General features: G+C 39.2%; 1 protein-coding gene across 1 annotated transcript in view; it reads left to right on the top strand.

Moving 5' to 3' along the window:
• The window catches only part of STK38L (serine/threonine kinase 38 like), a 52,099-nt gene extending 35,506 nt beyond the window's left edge, over positions 1–16,593 (top strand). Inside the window, exons 6-14 of the mRNA XM_054846935.1 lie at positions 1,698–1,821; positions 2,394–2,548; positions 3,411–3,513; positions 4,295–4,356; positions 6,127–6,244; positions 6,646–6,769; positions 9,054–9,149; positions 10,751–10,842; positions 12,389–16,593. Coding sequence (XP_054702910.1) covers positions 1,698–1,821; positions 2,394–2,548; positions 3,411–3,513; positions 4,295–4,356; positions 6,127–6,244; positions 6,646–6,769; positions 9,054–9,149; positions 10,751–10,842; positions 12,389–12,516 — 1,002 coding nt within the window. The 3' untranslated portion in view covers positions 12,517–16,593. The remainder of the gene's footprint in view (positions 1–1,697; positions 1,822–2,393; positions 2,549–3,410; positions 3,514–4,294; positions 4,357–6,126; positions 6,245–6,645; positions 6,770–9,053; positions 9,150–10,750; positions 10,843–12,388) is intronic.
• Positions 16,594–17,616: the final 1,023 nt, after the last annotated feature.

The following is a 17,616-nucleotide window of genomic DNA, read 5'->3' on the forward strand; positions in this document are numbered from 1 at the left end:
GGAGAGTGTTTATCTGCCGTAATTTTCATTGCCTGGTTTGTTCAATGGAAAACAACACAGGATAAAAATACAAGAAAATGAAGATTTTTTTTTTTCCCAAGCCTGATAGCACTGGGAGATATCGCAGCTGGTTTTTACGCATGGTTTTATTATTATATTTTATAGCTACATTGAGGAGTGGAGGGTGGAAAGAAATATAGATAGAGCTAGGTAAATCAAAGTTGGAGTGTCTACTGCAGAGAGAGAACTCCTCGCCCTGTGAAAAGAACACATACATGTAAAGAAGCTCCTGGCCATTAGAACTGGGAAAGAGATCCAGAAGATTGTTTGCTGCTTATTGGAAATAGCCCTTGAAGTTGGAACAGTGATACATATTTTCTCTCCAGAAGTTGCTTTCTGGTGTATGAATAATGAAAATCTTACAGCTGTCAGGAAATACTTTTTCCATGTATGTGTCTTTCATTTTCCTTCAGGACGAGGGTACATTCTAGTGAAACACCCCCCCTCCTCCAGTCTCCATTATTCTCAGTTTCCAGTGAATTCATGGGGTAGCAGCTCTCCGTGTATTTTTTCAAAGCCTCAGCTGGGACTGGAATATCTTGAGCAAGGTCAGACATTCCCAAACTCACTTGCCCAGGACCATCAGCAGCAGCAGTGGTGGCCGTACCAGTTCTGGGCCAGCTTCATGCACATCACTTGGAGGAATGGCTCCACCTTCTCTTTCCTTCCCCCCCCCTTAAATAGCCCAAGTCCCTTACCATTTTTGCACTGCTTTAATACTGGTCACTAAGCCCACTGCTACCTGCTGTCATCTCTAAGGGCTGAAACTCATCCCAGCCCTTTTCCCACTTGGCCAAGACACTTGCCATGCAGGTCAAGGTTTGCCACGTACGTGCATAGGAGTGGTCTCCATGTACCATCCATCTGGAAGGGGTTCACGCACCAGCAGCAGTGTGTACAATGTGGGTTTGGGAAATAGACAGTAGTTCACTCTAAGTCAGGCATTTCTCTCTTCTCTTTGCAGGAAGAAATTAGTTTGTCACTCTTGCTAGAGAAGATTGCCCAGGCTTATCTTGCCAAGTTTAAACTGTGAGATATCTGTATAGGAGTAGCTGTTAGGTCTTTGTTTCTTTGTATATGTACATGAGAGATCTGGAAACTTCTGACAGTAATCATAATGTGTCTCAGTTCTTGCATTCTTTAAGACCAGCTTTGGCCTCTTCCAATAATTTCGTCAGCATTTGCACCTTGAGTTGTACGTTAAATTTTTGTCTGAGCTTGCAGTAGGGACACCGCCGCATAAAGCTCTGTAACTTTTTTGAGTATTCCTATTTCATTTTAGGGTATAGTAAAAAAAGGGAATTGTACTTTTCCACCAGCTTTGTCAGTTCTTTCCAACAAACAAAACCAGCTTAACAAATTATGCTTTGTGTTTCTAGAGGTTGCTTCTGCAAAGCTGTGTGAACGGTTATTTTCAACATTGAGTTGACTTCTGTGGGTTTCTGGTGGGTATTTTGTGAGGACTTCATAGGATTTAGTAAAAAATTATGAAAAATATGAGTATGAGAAGAGCATGAAAAATAGTTTCTTTGCTAAAATCATGAAAATATATTGTAGGACTAGGAATATAATATGGTGTTTGTTGTTGAAATATTTAAATTGTCCTTTAATAATAGTAATTTTAAAAAAAATTTTAGGTGGCCCATATCCGAGCAGAAAGAGATATTTTGGTTGAAGCGGATGGAGCCTGGGTAGTGAAAATGTTTTACAGCTTTCAGGATAAAAGAAATCTTTACCTGATCATGGAGTTTTTACCTGGAGGTAAGCTGTGTGTTGTGGTGTTCGGTGATACAAGTACTTCTTCCTTAGCTTCTGTTGTCAGCTTCATAAAATGTTATAAATAAGCATGCTGTTTAACTGGTGAAAATAGAAATTTTAACACTGTTTTAAATTGAAGTCCCAGTAATGTAACCATTCCTGATTTTTAGGGGAAGGAGGTTATGAAGAGGTGTTAAAATAGACTTGGATTCAATAATTATTATAATCCAATGTTCTCCTTTTTACTGCTGAAGATTTTAACAGTAAAAACAAGCAAACAAAACAAGCTCTTGTTTAAACAGCTTATTTGTGCAATACGTGTATTATGTATTAAAATTCACTATATCTTCCTGGGCTATCCAATTAAAATTCCTATTTAGGATTTGCAACAGGTTTATATCCAGTTTACTGAAAAAGTATGTTGGGTTTGTAGGTCCTTGCAGTAATAGTTTTATAATTAGTAGCTATAAGGCCAGTTACAAGGTTAAATTTGGATTCTACTGGGGTTTCACATAGAATTAGTCTTGTGACTGAAATGTTCTGATTTCTGAGCTGTTATTTTCTTCTTTGATTAGGCGACATGATGACCTTGCTAATGAAGAAAGACACCTTATCAGAAGAGGAGACACAGTTTTACATTTCTGAAACTGTGTTGGCCATAGATGCTATTCACCAGCTGGGATTCATCCACAGAGATATTAAACCAGATAACCTTCTGCTGGATGCTAAGGCATGTAATGCTGCATGTGAGCTGCCTATGCTTTAAACATCTTGGCCTGCAGATAATGCCATTTATAGTGGTGCTGATCGGTGGGAACTGGTAGTGCCGCACCAGTAATTTAAACTAGCTGGAGTAAAGGCAGAAAGTGGTCATTATCTTTTCCTTATAGAACACCAATATAAACCAAAGCAAAACCGCCCTTGTTTTTTGTTGGAAAGCCTTTTAAGCCTTTATAAGGCAAGCCTTTTAAATGAGAAGACCCACTTAAAGTGTACCGATGCTCATATTCAAACACATTAAAAACTGATGCACTTAGTTACTTCAAGACAAATGAAAGCATGAAACATTCAGACAATGCTAAATAATCGGTTCAGTTTATTACAGTTATCTCATTTGTTTTATTACCTCCTCACCAACGGAAACTCTTTGTCTGTTAGAATGACTAGAGCGAGCCATGAAATGGACCCAGTAAGCATCATACCCAAGTCTGTAGACTATCTAGCATTGTTGTCTAGAAACATGATTAAAGCCAGGCTACCATCAAAACAAAACTAAAGGAGTTTTGTCCTGGAGGTTTTTTCAGTCTCAGTGGTATCCAGTTCAAAACAAACCCAGGCAGATTAGCTGCCCTCAGCTGTTGGAGAATTGTAGATGTAACCATTCCCAGGGGGCAATAACCTGTTTGAGAGGGAAAACACACTCTCACAGTACACCAAGATGCAGTCGTCATTTGCCTCCTGGTCCCAGATTAGGTAGTCCTGTGCAAGTCCATCAGAAGGCACATGCAGTTATTAAAACTTTTTTTCAAGCACTACCTTTCTAAATTGTTTTCATCTTCTCTGACTTTTTATTTACATATTTATTTTTTTAGGGTCATGTAAAACTGTCTGATTTTGGGCTATGCACAGGTTTAAAGAAAGCTCACAGAACTGAGTTCTACAGGAACCTTACACACAACCCGCCAAGTGACTTCTGTAAGTATAAGGTGTCCTAGTTAAACAGTTAAAAGTTTCTGAGCTGGAGCTATGCCACATCATAATTTGTTTCTGCTGGGATAAGCAAGATTGGTCAGGCTGATTGCATTTAATTGGAAAACTGGAAATGCACGTTCCCCAGAACATGGAAGCATTTCACAGGAAAGAAATTATTTCTGCAATGTTAATGTATTTTTGTACATTCACACACAGATACAAATACACATAGCATATCTATATTTTAATGTATTTTTCTTAACAATGTTAGCGAAGTTACAGAAACGCTCTTTCAGAAGGGACATGGGTTTCATGTGCTGACTTACTGAAGTCAGTGGCAATCTCATTATGCTTTTCCTAAGAGTAAAGTTGTTTATCAACATGCCTTGGTGACACGTCCATGTTAGTGTTTTATTTTACAAATGTAAAATTCCTCTGCAGTTGTTCTTGGATTCTTCACTAGTTGCTTAAAAAACCATGGCCCGTATGTGAATATACATTGCCAGCTGCAACAATAAGTGCTGCTGATCTCGGATCAATCTGTAAAACTTTTAGCAAGTTTTAATTTAGAATTGCTGATCATGTGACCTATTTACATGAGTTTCAGCTGCAAATTGGACAGTAGTTATTCATGATCATTTTCCTAGCTCCAGTTATAATCAAGCATTTGTTTCTGGACTAAAGCATTCTAAAGATACAAAATAGTTACTCTTTGAAAACAATGTTATCAATCTTTTAATTCTCACAAATGCATTTATTATCTAATAACTATTTTGTAAATTAGCATTTCAGAATATGAACTCAAAGAGAAAAGCAGAAACATGGAAGAAGAACAGGCGACAGCTGGTGAGTTAAAATTATGTGTAACTTTTTTTAAACTGTTTACAGAAAATGCTAAATAAAAACTCAGCATCAATGCTACTGGTTTTTAAAAACTGAAAGGCCCTAGTCTGTTACAGATGTTGCTCTCCAAGCTGCCAAAATTGCAAGTAACTCAAAAGAAGGTGGTCTAGTGATTCCAGTTGTGGAATAGCTCAGAGATCGGGGTTGCTTTGTCTCTTTTCAGAGCTGTGACTAGCAGGACCCTGCTCTTTTCTGTGCCCTTGTTTCCTTTATGAGCATCTGGACTAACTTACCTCAGGTGTCAGCAACCACTTAGCAAAGCTGTATCTTGAGTTTATCTCTCAGACTGACCTGGTATTGACACTGTGTGTGACCTCGTGGGTTTAATTCCCGCAGTTTAGTGTCACAAGAAGATGCGTAGCTGCATAGCTCTCTTTCAGAGAATTGTAGGGAAAACTTGTTTGTCCATCTGCTGAATGGGAATACGATGGAAAGGCAGTGGAGCGCATTGGCACTGGAGTGTTGCAGCCTGGGTTTATCATGAAGAGTGGTCAAGTAATAAAGGGAGCTCTGTCATTAACTGAATGAAAGGAAAGTATCCGTCAGCCATGGGATTTCAGAATTTCAGCCCTCCTCGCAATTTTCACCAAATAGGAGGTGCAAAACCCTCAGTTTTCAAATTTTTGAACTTTTTATTTTGCACGTTGTATTTAAAAAGTGATGCCGCAGTATTCTCAAAAAAGCTTTTGGGTTGTGTTTTCTTTCCTCATGAGACATAACGAGATTACATTGCAATCATGCTGCCTCATAGGGGCTGTATTTCACGCCCTTACTCCTGCTTAGAGTTAGATCCCTAAAAAGACTACATCTGCAGGTCAGTAAAGACTGTGGTGAAACTAGATGAGTCATGAGACAGTCCAACACAGAGAATACTAAGAGCCAAGGTTTCAATTTGTATCAACACTGCTTGAAAATGAACCATATTCCTGGTGTTCCATTGGTTCAAAACTAAATGTCTCAGCTCTGTTCAATAAAAGTAAGTATTTTGTTCCTGGCTAGACAAATGAGAGTAAAAGATTTTTCTGGCAAAACTGGTTTTGGTGGACTTTTTTGGTTTGTGGTTTTATGTTGGGTTTGGGGGTTTTTTGATTATTTCCCCCCACCCCCCACAAAATTTCTATCAGTAAAGATAAATTCCCAAATAACTCAAGACTTAGTCATTAGGCAGGATCATCTAGGCTGCACATGTAAAAGATTAAAAGGATAGAGCCTGGGTCCAGTAAGAGCTCAAATTATTTTGCAATAAAGACAAGGTAAATACATGAAACAGGTAGTGTATCATGTGTCACACATGGGAATCTACCACTGGTCATCCCTTTTTTTAAAAAAAAAAAAAAAAAAAAGGCAAACAACAACAACAAAAACCAACCAAAAAAACAAACCTAAAACAACAACAGAACTTTTTGGGTATTTTATTAATGCAGCTACCTGAAACTACCTGAAAGCTAAGATGACCTTCTAATACTGAAGTGGGAATATTCTATGATTTCATCACCTTTAGGAGGATGATTTCCATTTACTTTCAAGGTTCTCTGTGTTTACTCATGTAAAAGAATAATGTTCTTGGGATTTTAGATGCTGCGAATTCTCAAATTAAGCATTCTTGTGCATCCAAATAACAAGATCCTATATGTGAATCCCCAGGAAAAGGTTTTGCAAAGTGTAAAAATATAGTATTTATCTTTCAAAGTGTTTTGGTTTTTTTTTTTCCAGGCATATTCTACTGTTGGAACCCCAGACTATATTGCACCAGAAGTATTTATGCAGACTGGGTACAACAAGCTGTGTGACTGGTGGTCATTGGGAGTGATTATGTATGAAATGCTAATAGGTATGTTAAAGACCCCAACTTAAGAATTGTTCAAAGGTAACACGGTCCGTTAGTTTACAGAGTCTGCATAGGGGATGTACCAGAATTTCATTCAGTTCTACCCAAAGTAAGCCCCAAATTCAGCTTCCAAAACACTTTGAAGTCCTCCTACCTTTCCAAGAAGACAGCAGGAGATGATGCCTGTGTTAAGTTATTCACTGAAACAAGTAACTATTAAATGTTCTTGAGGTTCAGTCTCATTACTTGGAAATAACAAAACAACCTTTAATGTTGCATTACAAAAGAGAAAACTTTTGTCTAGTACTACTTGTTAGATTTGGGGCTGTAGTGGCAAAAGCAGAGACCCAGCTCACTTCCCATTTCTGGGAAAAGCTTGTTCATTTTTCTATTTGCTTGTGCAGGGTATCCACCTTTCTGTTCAGAAACACCACAAGAAACTTATAGGAAAGTTATGAACTGGAAAGAAACGTTGGTATTTCCTCCAGAGGTGCCCATTTCAGAGAAAGCAAAGGACTTAATTCTAAGGTCAGTAACAAAAACCCGCTTCTGGCGACTCACCCGGACGTAGTCATCTTCCATTAGGTTAACTTTCCGTTCTGCGTGAAGGAAGCTTTAGATTGGCGGGAAAGTTGATTTATTCTGTGTTGCCATCCTTGCTGGATATTTTTTTCTAAAAGTCTTTTCCCCTTTGCTATTTGTTTAACATGAAGGAATAAGCTGTATCGATCTTGATCTGTACCACAGTATCAGGAGAAACAGAGCAGACTGGGGGAAAAGGAAAAAAAAAAGAAGAAAATCAAGTGACTAACGCACAATTTTTCTCTTCTCAGAGGGTACTATAAAATAGTCGCTCACCAGCATTTTATGCACGGAACAGAAAAGTTTGGATGTTTTAGATTTACCCAAATGACAGTTTTTAATCCGTTCAGTTTGCATTGAAGTTTTTGCAAGGGGTTTTGGTGTCAAGGTCAGGCAGAAATGCTTTCTTGTTCTGTGAGGTTTGGCGGGGGGGATGTGGGGTTTGGCTTTGATTATTTTTATTCCCCCTGCCCCCCCCCAAAAGATACTGTTACAAGCTTATACAATTTTGTTACAAATTTGTAACTCAAATATATGTTGTTGACAACATATATTTCAACTTAAAGGAAGTTGCAGACAAAGCTAAAGTTTCTTTATGGATACAGATCAAACTAAAATAAGCTCAAGTTCAGACAAGGCCTGACAAATCCTGAGGCCTGGTCTCGCTAACTGTTGTTACAAGGTTTGAGGTCTATTATTAGTACTTGGCATCAACCAACTGGCTGGGCTGCAGTAGAAATATAAGCAGGTTTGTTTGGGGTTTTTTTTCCCCAAGTGACAAGTAAAAGAACGTTACAGTCTATAATTGGAGACAGTTCATAGCCTAACTTGCAATGTTAGTGAAATTCTCCTCTGATAACTTACTAACTAGCAAGAAGGTGACCTTTTTTGTATTGCAGTGTATTGATGTGAAAAGTGCCTTGCAAATCTGGATGATGTGATTGTGTGGAGAGATGAGTTCAGGATAACTAAATCAACAACCAGAGGCTTTGCTCATCTAGGCAAACAGGATTTCATTTAGCAAAGGCCAGCTGATTTTAGAGCAACAGGAGGCCCACATCCCCATGCTACCAAGTACTCCCCATTTCCAGGAGGTCATCAAGTGACTCCACGCTTGGCAAGGCTAAGCTTTTTGTTTGACGTGGGTGTTTTTTTCCTGGTATTGTAAACCTCTCTCTTTGTGTCACTGTAGACACCTTTTGCCATTCTCAAAGAGACTGCAAGGACAGTGTAAAAATATAAAGCAGTTATATCTTTGCTAACACATACAAAAGATAGTGAGGATTTAATGAACTCCTAGGCTAAGCATTGGTATGCTCACCATCTCCTTGATGAGATACTTCAGAGTGTTTTCCAACCAGCTAGGCATTGGTCCAGGCAGGCATCAGTCCAGAAGAGAAGGGTCAGCCTCTGCTGCTCCCTGGAACAAATCCCTGATGTCACTAAGTTACTGTCGGAGACCTTCCACCTCCCTAATATTTTTTTTTCTTTAGGATTTTATACTTTTCCTTGTGGGTGTTTTGCCTCCTGCCTACTTGAGCAGGTAATAGTCCCCATCTCAACAATCCTGTCTCTCTCTCTAGTTTCTCCTTTTTCTTCTTTCTTGACTCTATGGACTTTCTCACAGCTGCTTCTCATAAATTGACAATTTCTTCTGGAGTCTGAGCTGAGGTTATGCAGCTGGGCCACATCAGAAATAGCCCTTGAGTCTTTGTACCACCAGCACCTGGACCTCTAATGAGAGGGAAGACAGGGACATGGCATGTTTTGAATGTGTCTAGCTCATTGTAGTTCCAAAATGTGACATCAGAGAGTAGTCCTGTTTCATGAAGAGTACCTCTTCTTGTTTGACTTTGAAACATGGATTTTAAATAGTTGAGGATGTGCAGAGGATTTTTCGGTGATAAGGACTTAAGCCTCCATACTGATCTTACAGGGCTAGAACTTGCAGCAACTTTTCACAAACCTTGAAGACAGGGATGCAACAATTTAGAAAAGATGTAAGTTACTGTCATCATAGGTTTTTCTTTTGGGACTCAAACAATATTCTGCTTCTACTATTTCCCTTCTCTCCTAGATGCAACAGGCTGCTTTTACGTTACCCAGAGTGATGGAACAATTTGAAAGAACTTCCTCAAATTTGTGATACAGGATACCACGGCGGTTTTATTTGCTGTTGCTTTTGTCTGCATTTATTGTAACATTCCCTTTATGTTTTCCACTTTTTCAGGTTTTGTATTGACTCAGAAAATAGAATTGGTAGTAATGGAGTAGAGGAAATAAAGAGTCATCCATTTTTTGAAGGCGTGGACTGGGGACATATCAGGTATATATATACACACATTTTATAGAGAGAATAAAAGCAAGAAATTCATGTACTATGATATAAAGGATAATTATTTCCAATTTATCTTTCATTTTGAAAGGCAGTAGGTGGGTGACAGTGAAAGTTTTCAGGCTTTGCTGACATTCATACATCTGATCAGAGTTTAACTCTTGATGCCTCAGCTTGCCCCAGAGTGCCCAGGATGGAAAGAAATTGTGGTAGGGTGGCTGTGTTATTCCTGATATATGCTCTGGTATCAGCAGAGAGCTCCTCTCCAGTAGTATTGGGCTCTGCAACTCCTGCTATAACTGACTTTTTTTGCAATAGGAGCATGAGAAAAGTAAACTCTATTCCAAAAACACAGGGGAAATAGATGAATGAAGAGGAGAGGTAGCAAGTAGGAGGAAAATACAGGGCATGTCTTTACTGCACGCTGCAGATACTATACCTGAGCGAACTGGTATGTCTACAGAGCGCTGGGCAGAGGCACTGACTCACCTCAGAGTCACAGCCTCTGTGGCCAAATTCTGCTGGGCCAAGCCTGGGTAGAGGGCCTGTCCGAGGCAGCCGTACCGGTTCCAGCCTGAGCTTGTGCCTGCAGATGCTGAGCTACATCTGCACGTACCCAAAGTGGTAACGCTTTTAGAGCAGACTTTGGTAGCCCCACAGGTACTTTCAGCTGAAATGACGGCTACTGTTCAGCTTTACTGCTCTTTAAGGTTTGAGGTAGTCTGCTCCTTCAGTAATAATATAGTTTTCTACATGAAAATCCATGCTATGGGCAGGTGATTGTCCAGCTCCTGTACTTCTCATTTCCTCTGGTGCAGACAGCCTCATTTCACTTATCTTTTCAATGTGGGAGACATTCATAAGCAGCAAGAGCAGTAACATACCTGTTTGTGTCACATTTGGCAACCCGCCAAAAAGGTTTCCCAGTTCCACCCAGATGTGGATGTAATTGTAATAATTACAACTGTATTAAGTCTACAGGTGTAAATTAATGACTTTCCCACTGTGCCATGTTCCAGTTTGAATGCTTTCGTGGCACAGATCACTTAAGCAACTTTGAAAGCCACCTTAAAACTTCTTAAAGGGCTGCCTAATTCTTGAGCTAATAGAGCAGTAACGTGTCAGAGCCAACTTGTTTTGGATGAGGGATACTGGCGGCTGAGTGTCAGAAATTGGAGCTACAGTCGAAAGGTATTTGGATGAGGTCCAGGCTGATGAGCGCTGGAATTGTAAAGCATCTGATGGCTCCAAACGCAAGTAAAATCCTGCTTGGCTGGGTAGGCAGGGTTTATGAAACAAAGGTAGGATCTACAACCAAGGTCATAGCGATAGCTATGTGGCAGATAAGTGTGGAATGCTGTTCCAGTTAATGGGAAAATGATGTTTTCCCCAAGTTTGCCAAGATAGGAAACCAATAAATCACTTCATGATGTCAGCACACAGGCAAGTCAGATCCATCTCTGGACTTGGTGGAACCTTTGTGCTTTAAATTAAAGGAATGTTGTAACTGTAAAAAGCTACGTTAAACAAAACTGGAACTTAATGTATCTTTTCCTGGTATTCACTATTCTGGCATTTATTTCTATTTGCAGGGAAAGACCAGCTGCAATCCCTATAGAAATCAAAAGTATTGATGATACTTCCAACTTTGATGAATTTCCTGAATCTGATATTTTACAGCCAGGTGAGACTGCCATTGTAAATTCCAAATTTCTGTCTATGACATGCCAGAATACTCCACAGATGCTTTTTTGTTGTTGTTTATTTTAATTTTTCTGATACCCTAATCAAGGTAATATACAGACTTGATCTAGAGACTTTCTTTCAAATATAAATGCAAACCTATGCGCTCTCATAGCTTCTACTTCCTTAAAACTTCGGAGGAAAAAAAAAAAGCCCACAGATTTTAACAGTTACATCTGTTAGTAAAAATGGCTTGCATATATAATGAGCACAGAAAACAGTACAGTTTTCTACCATACGGTCTGTCTAACCAGGTTCTGGTAAAACATTATGCAAAAAACATTGATTTGCTTTTGATCTTTAATGACTTCTGAGTTTCATGCCAAACATAAATGTTCACATATTTGTGGGCAAAAATTTTCAGACAGATGATTATTTACCCTAGTGATTTATGAACTGGAGTGGCTCTGCAAATCATTTAAGTTTTTTTAATTGTTAATTTTCTATTGGCAAGTAGTAGGAAATTTTTATACATAAAAGGCTTGAATCTCTGATGTGCCAAATTCTCCCAGCTCCTACTGTTTTCAATTAATTATTAATGGCTTAAAGATAGACAGATACATAACAATGCTTAATGGATGACAGATAAGTGTAGATGTGCTAACAACAGTAAGAATTATCAAAAAGTTGGGGGTTTTTTCCTGAAATGACTTTTATTTAATGGCAAGGAAGTTTGTCCTTTTAATGCGGAAGCAATTAATCTCCAGTGCCTAAGTTAAGCTGTTAAGTCCATATTTGGATAATGCCAAGTACATTTGTATTCATTTCAGCATTTTGGACCCACTGAAAATGTTACTCTACATCTAGATACCTAAACACAAACTTTGATATCGGTGGGTTTTGGCATCTTGAGTTGAAAATATTGTTCTAGAACTCTAAAAGCAGCAACCAGAGAGCTAAATATAGAAGCCCACTGCAGTGAATGTCCATGTGCAGCACGCCAGCCATGTGGGCTGTTCATAAAATAAAGGGAGGCTGTACAAGCCTTGCTGAAGCTAGAAGCAGAGAGGAAGTCCGAGGAGAGTAATATGTGTATGATATGCGTAATTCTTTTGGGAGAACTTAGATACAGCTTTTTCCTCTGTGGCGAGGACAACACAGTATGTATACATGCGTTTGTGCATGGAGCATCCTAAATGTTACAGGCTTTGTAATTGTATATCCTGTGGGTGTTTTAGAGGTTCCTGCCGAGGTATGGGAGCCTGTTCCTGTGTGTAGACATATTAAAAAAAACTCCAAAACCCAAGCAAACAACAAAAAAACCCAACCCTTTTTCCACTTCAGAGATATATGCTGAAATTGTAACTCTACTCAGATCATTGATAAAAGGCAGCTGACCTGATTAGAAACAGGATTTCTGCAAGGAATATCTGCTGATGAGGGAAATAAGAGTTCAGGGCTGTTGATGTCAGTGCTCTGTGAAAAGTCCTCTCAGAAACAGCACTGGTTTCAATTGTTTTCTTTTTACTTTTGTTTCTGAATTCTAGTGCCAAACACAACGGAACCTGACTACAAATCCAAAGACTGGGTTTTCCTCAATTATACCTACAAGAGGTTTGAAGGGCTCACGCAGCGTGGCTCGATCCCTTCCTACATGAAAGCCGGGAAGTTGTGAAACAAAACACAAACCCACAAAAGAAATAAAAATACAAACCTCAGGTAGCTGCATCACCAGACCCGCTTGGCGTTAGTTATCAATACATTGACTCTGGTGCGCATCAATTTCACAAGGAAATTCTACAGGATTAGGATTTCTAAGACTACTACAGGAATTAGTTGGCAGTGCCAGCTGGCTTTTCTTTTTTTTTAATATTTGAATATTTTTGTTAACTTTATTATACAAAGGTACTGGAATAAAAGGAACGTACATCCCTTTAACTGCACTGCCTATGTGTGTATAACGGTTAATTATGCCTCTCTGCACTGTGGCTTTGTTTGTACTGTAAACCATCTAATCCACCCAGGAGTAAAACATATCATTTTATGCAGCATTATTATTATACTGCTTACCTGGTGGGTTTTAGATATGCAGTATAAAAAAAACCATTGCCCAGATTTGCAAAATTCTCTGAGCAGTTGCTCAAGGGTGTTCCAGTTGTGGTCTGCAGGTACCCCATGAGTGTGGCAACATTGAATTATTTTAAATAATAGCAGTGTCCTGTGGGCCTACTTGTACCCTGCCTACCCTCGCTTCTCCCCACTGGACTGCTTTATCAGCCGATCATCCCTTCTTCTCTTTCTGCTTTTTTCCACTGTGTGTGGTGGTGAGACGGTCCCTGTGATCTATGTAGTGGTATTTCTCCTTCAAACGATAGTTGGTGGATATTACTGTTTAAGATGATGATGCCTGTTGGCAATGTCAGAAGAAAAAAAAGGAATCTGAATAAAAATTACAAAGATTTTTAACAGAAGGGAAACTTTCTGCTACTAAGCACTGAAGAGATGGCAGAGTTTCCAGCACTGCATTCCTGCCTCTGCCGTAAAGCAGATTGTTTTTGCTACTCATAAATCAAATAGCCTTTTCTATCTGTGCAAAATGTATTCTAGAAAAGTGATCAAATTCCTGCTTTTTCTTTTTTGTCTCCCTAAGTTCCAGGCAGAAGGGATGCTGGTCTAGCCTTTTCTTTCCAGAATACCCTGTAGCAGCCTCTGCCAAGCTAGAGGAAATGGAACGCCCCACTAGATTCAGACTCTCCTGTGGGCTCCATCTTCTTCTAGTATCCCCATCTAACGTGGAACATGAGATTACAAAGGATCAGCTAAGGCTGCACCCCAGTTTCCAGGAACCACAAACAACCATGACTGACTTGGGCAGAGCATCTAAATGATGTTCTGCCCAGTCTGCCGGATGGTGACAGACTGAAAGCAGAGACGGGTCTCCTTCTCCTAGGTTGAGGAAACTGAAGCAGAAGTCCCTCCATATGCAGGGTATGGTTTTGCTTCTCAGCCTGGCAGCAGTTCAGGACTGAATTGCGCTCCTTGAACATTTTGCAATTATCTGGCTGCTGGCAAAATTATCTGTATCTCTACCTGTACTAGCATATTATCTTTTGAATCTCTCACAATACAGTAGTGATCTTTGATGTCATTTTCTGGTTACAAAAGAAATTTGCATTAATGAACAATTCCCCAGTAATTGAACAAGCAGAGCCACTGTTGCTGTCTTCCTCCTCTGAACGCAAGTGAAAGGCACTCTAAAACCTCTGCAGTGCCCATGGGAGTGAAGCGCAGGATGTTTTGGCATACAGTAGGAAAGACTTCATTAGACTGGCTTTTGCAGCAAAATGGGAGTGACTATTTATAAAGCCATTACAGAAATATTTATTGCTGTTAGGCACCATGGTATCAGCTGTTCTGAATTATTCGTATGCTTTAAAAACACACTGGGGTGTTCATCAGCTGCATAAAAGACCATTTACCAGCAAGATTTCTGTGCATCAGTGGCTTACTGATGCGCATGTAGTCTTCCCAGATCCAGCAGCTACTAGGTTCCTCAAGGGCTTCAGTGATGTCTTTCCTCCAATATTTTGTCTCCCTTCAAGCATCTAATATTGGTTATTTATACTGCATTTATACAAAAAATTTTAATCTTCAGCTCATCGGAGAGGAGTAGCCAGTGCCTCAGGGCCCATCCAGTTTATACAGCGTTCTATCAGAACGTGGCTTAGCTAAACTTTTGCCTGAATGCTGGACTTGTGGGAATGACTTGTTGATCTCCCAGTTTTTCTTCCCAGACCTTACACTAATTAACACCTCTTTACTGCCGTTGGGGCAAGATTCCTCAGAAATTCTCCAGTCTTGTTCTTAGCCTTGTCAGTGCGGTGAAGCTCAATGTGTAGCCATCAAAAGTGTCCAAAAAACAGTAACTCGCTTAAATCCACCTTGACACTTTCAGACTTCATTCTGCCAGTGCCCTAGCAGCTTCTGAGGCTTCTCAGGAAAGGAAATTCCTTTGCTCTAAGGCCTTCAATCCATTCTACCAAGACAGAGGAGTCTGGGCAGAAAATATCCAAGGTGCATACTTTGCCTCAAAGGATACTGCTATTTAAAAGAGAATTTTTATTAGTTTTAATTTCCAATCTCATTCATGGGGCACTGTGTGCACCAGAAGTGGAATTCCTGTGAACAACACATTTCAACAGACCACAGTAACCCTATTTGCGTAACACAAAACAAAGTCTTTGCTTGAACTTGCTAAGACAAGATAAGTTTCATGGAAACTGCAAATGCTCAGTAATACTGGTGACTATTTTTTTCCTGTGGGCTTTGGGGGAGGGGAGATAAATACAAACTTAATTTAAAGCTATCTATTAAACAACTATGTACATACTCACTGGTTTACAAACTTGGGAAAAAGCTCAACCCTTATATTTGTAACACTAAAGGTAATACTCATTTAAAATTGCGGATGATTAATCATATCAGTGCTCACATAGGAGTTATATCCATAGGGAAACAGCCTGCTGCCTATTTAGCATAAACTCCTGTATTGTGGTAGTTTGTTGTTTGTTTTTTTAAACATAGCATTATTTTAATCAGTAAGTCAAGTTAAAATATTAACTACTGCTTTTAGGATAATTTTTTTTTAAAGGTGAAACTGTGACACTGTAGTGGATTAAAGAGAACAGACGGTTAATCTACACTGGCTTTCAAAAAATGGAAGTGCAACATATCTTCTGTTTTTGTTATTTTTGTCTTCTTCCTTTGGATGGTTGTGTGTTTTCTTTTGGCAATGTTTGTCACTGTGCCATTTATTTTTCTTATTCTTGGAGTACCAAAGATCCTGAAATGGCTTGATGATTGCAACCATGTGAAAATTTATTTTCTGGAAGTATGTTTTGTTAACTTCTGTTAAAATGTGGAATTGTGTATGCAAATTGTTATCAGAGATTTGCTGGGAAGTTAACCTATTCCAGCGGGGAAAACTTGAGTGCATCGATGGAAGTGGTGAGCCTGAATCTGAATTTTGGATCCGAATACCCTGAAACTGGGGAGGAAGCTTGGATTGGGAAGCGCAGCTGAGCTTTTGCACTTTGTTCCATCTCCAGTCAGCGTGAGTGAGTGGCCTTAGGTACAGGACATCAGCAGAGGTTGTTTCATGTGCAAAAGGAGTTAAAAAAAAAAAAAATTGCCAGCATTCAGAGATCAAGTATTGTTGATACCGCGTTTGCACTGTTAAATTTGCCTTGCTGGAGAGTTATATAAGTGTTATTTTTATAGGTCAATTGTTAAACACCTGAGCCGTTGGATACAGTATGGAATAATAGCATCTGACATGGGTGAATTCACCGAAGTGCAAAGGGGCTTGCTGAAAGCTCTCCACACTACGAAGATAAAAGGGCACAAGCAGTACAAAGGGTGTTGTGTCAGCTCCCTCTGAAGGGGTGACTTTCCTCCTCTGCAACAGCAAGTAGGGAATACTGCAGTTTAGCCCGGTTATACTCTAATGCTTAGGAAGTGCTCTCACTTTTTCAATAATATGAGCAATTACAAGCATTGTAACATACTGTACCTTGTCCTTTTAATGTTGATATATTACAGCAGCTCGTTCTTGGAGTCGAAATGGCAACTGCTATATTTTTCCTAGACTGTTTCATTAGCTGTGGTTGGGAAAGTTACTTAGAAGCATTATAAAAATTTATATGAGGCTTTTTACAGCATTTGAAAATAAAAGTAGCATTCTTTTTGTAAAGTTGCTGGTTTTATTTTTTCACACCAGTGTACTGGATTTGTTTATCTTCCAGAATGGGTGACATCTAAGGGACTGAGATGCTATTTTGCATAGTCTCTTGAATTCCACAGACAGTGAAAACCTCAGTGTTGCTCCTCAGACAGTTGAGATGGCAAAAATTGCTCAACTTGTACTAACTGCAGTCACGTGAATCTACTTGAAAAATGGTTATCGCTCTTCACAAGAGCAATAGAGCAATCTTTTCTTCAAAGAGCAATCTTCTTCCCTGTAGACCATAATTTATTCAAGAAAGACTTCCACGGGCAGTCATGTCCTTCGATTCACTATAGAAACAATTTTGGTTTACTGTTCCCTATTCCTTGTTGAGTTTAGAGCAGTGGCAGCAGATGCAGTTGTGAAATAGTCACATAAAAAAAAAAAATTAATTATTAGAGTCAAGCAGCTGAAAGCAAAGAGAAGGCAGCAGCTGGTGACTGGCCTTCTCTGGAGCCCTCCAGTGAATAACAGCCCTCCCACTACTTGAGAATTGCTGCACTCAGTAAATGATACAATTTTAACAGAATTTTACAAATTCTATTTAATGGGATTACACTTTTCTTCCAGTAACCATATATTATATCTCAGAGCTACATATCATAAGGAAATGCAGGCTTAGCTCTTTATGTCCTCGCATTACCAAATTCAGTATTCCTCAAAAATACAGCACTTCAATGGCAAATATAAAGGCTATGTATTCGGTGTGTGCAGAATTTTTTTTTAAATCAATCACATTTAAATATGTAGTTTAGTGTTTATAAAATGTGCTGCAAATATCTGTTGTGCATTTTTCATTTCTTTATTCTTGTACATAAGCAAAACAATTAAGCTCTGGACAATAATCTTCCCATGGAAAGAGAAGGGAGGAGTATTCAAAACAGTCTGTCTGTCTTGCTGTTGGGAGCGATGGCAGTAGTGGTTTCCAGCTCTGGACTAGACGAGGATGTATTTGCAGTTCAAGAAGTGCTTAATGTACTTCTTTAAGGT

The sequence above is a fragment of the Grus americana genome, chromosome 1, assembly GCF_028858705.1.
Source record: "Grus americana isolate bGruAme1 chromosome 1, bGruAme1.mat, whole genome shotgun sequence".
Classification (NCBI taxonomy): domain Eukaryota; kingdom Metazoa; phylum Chordata; class Aves; order Gruiformes; family Gruidae; genus Grus; species Grus americana.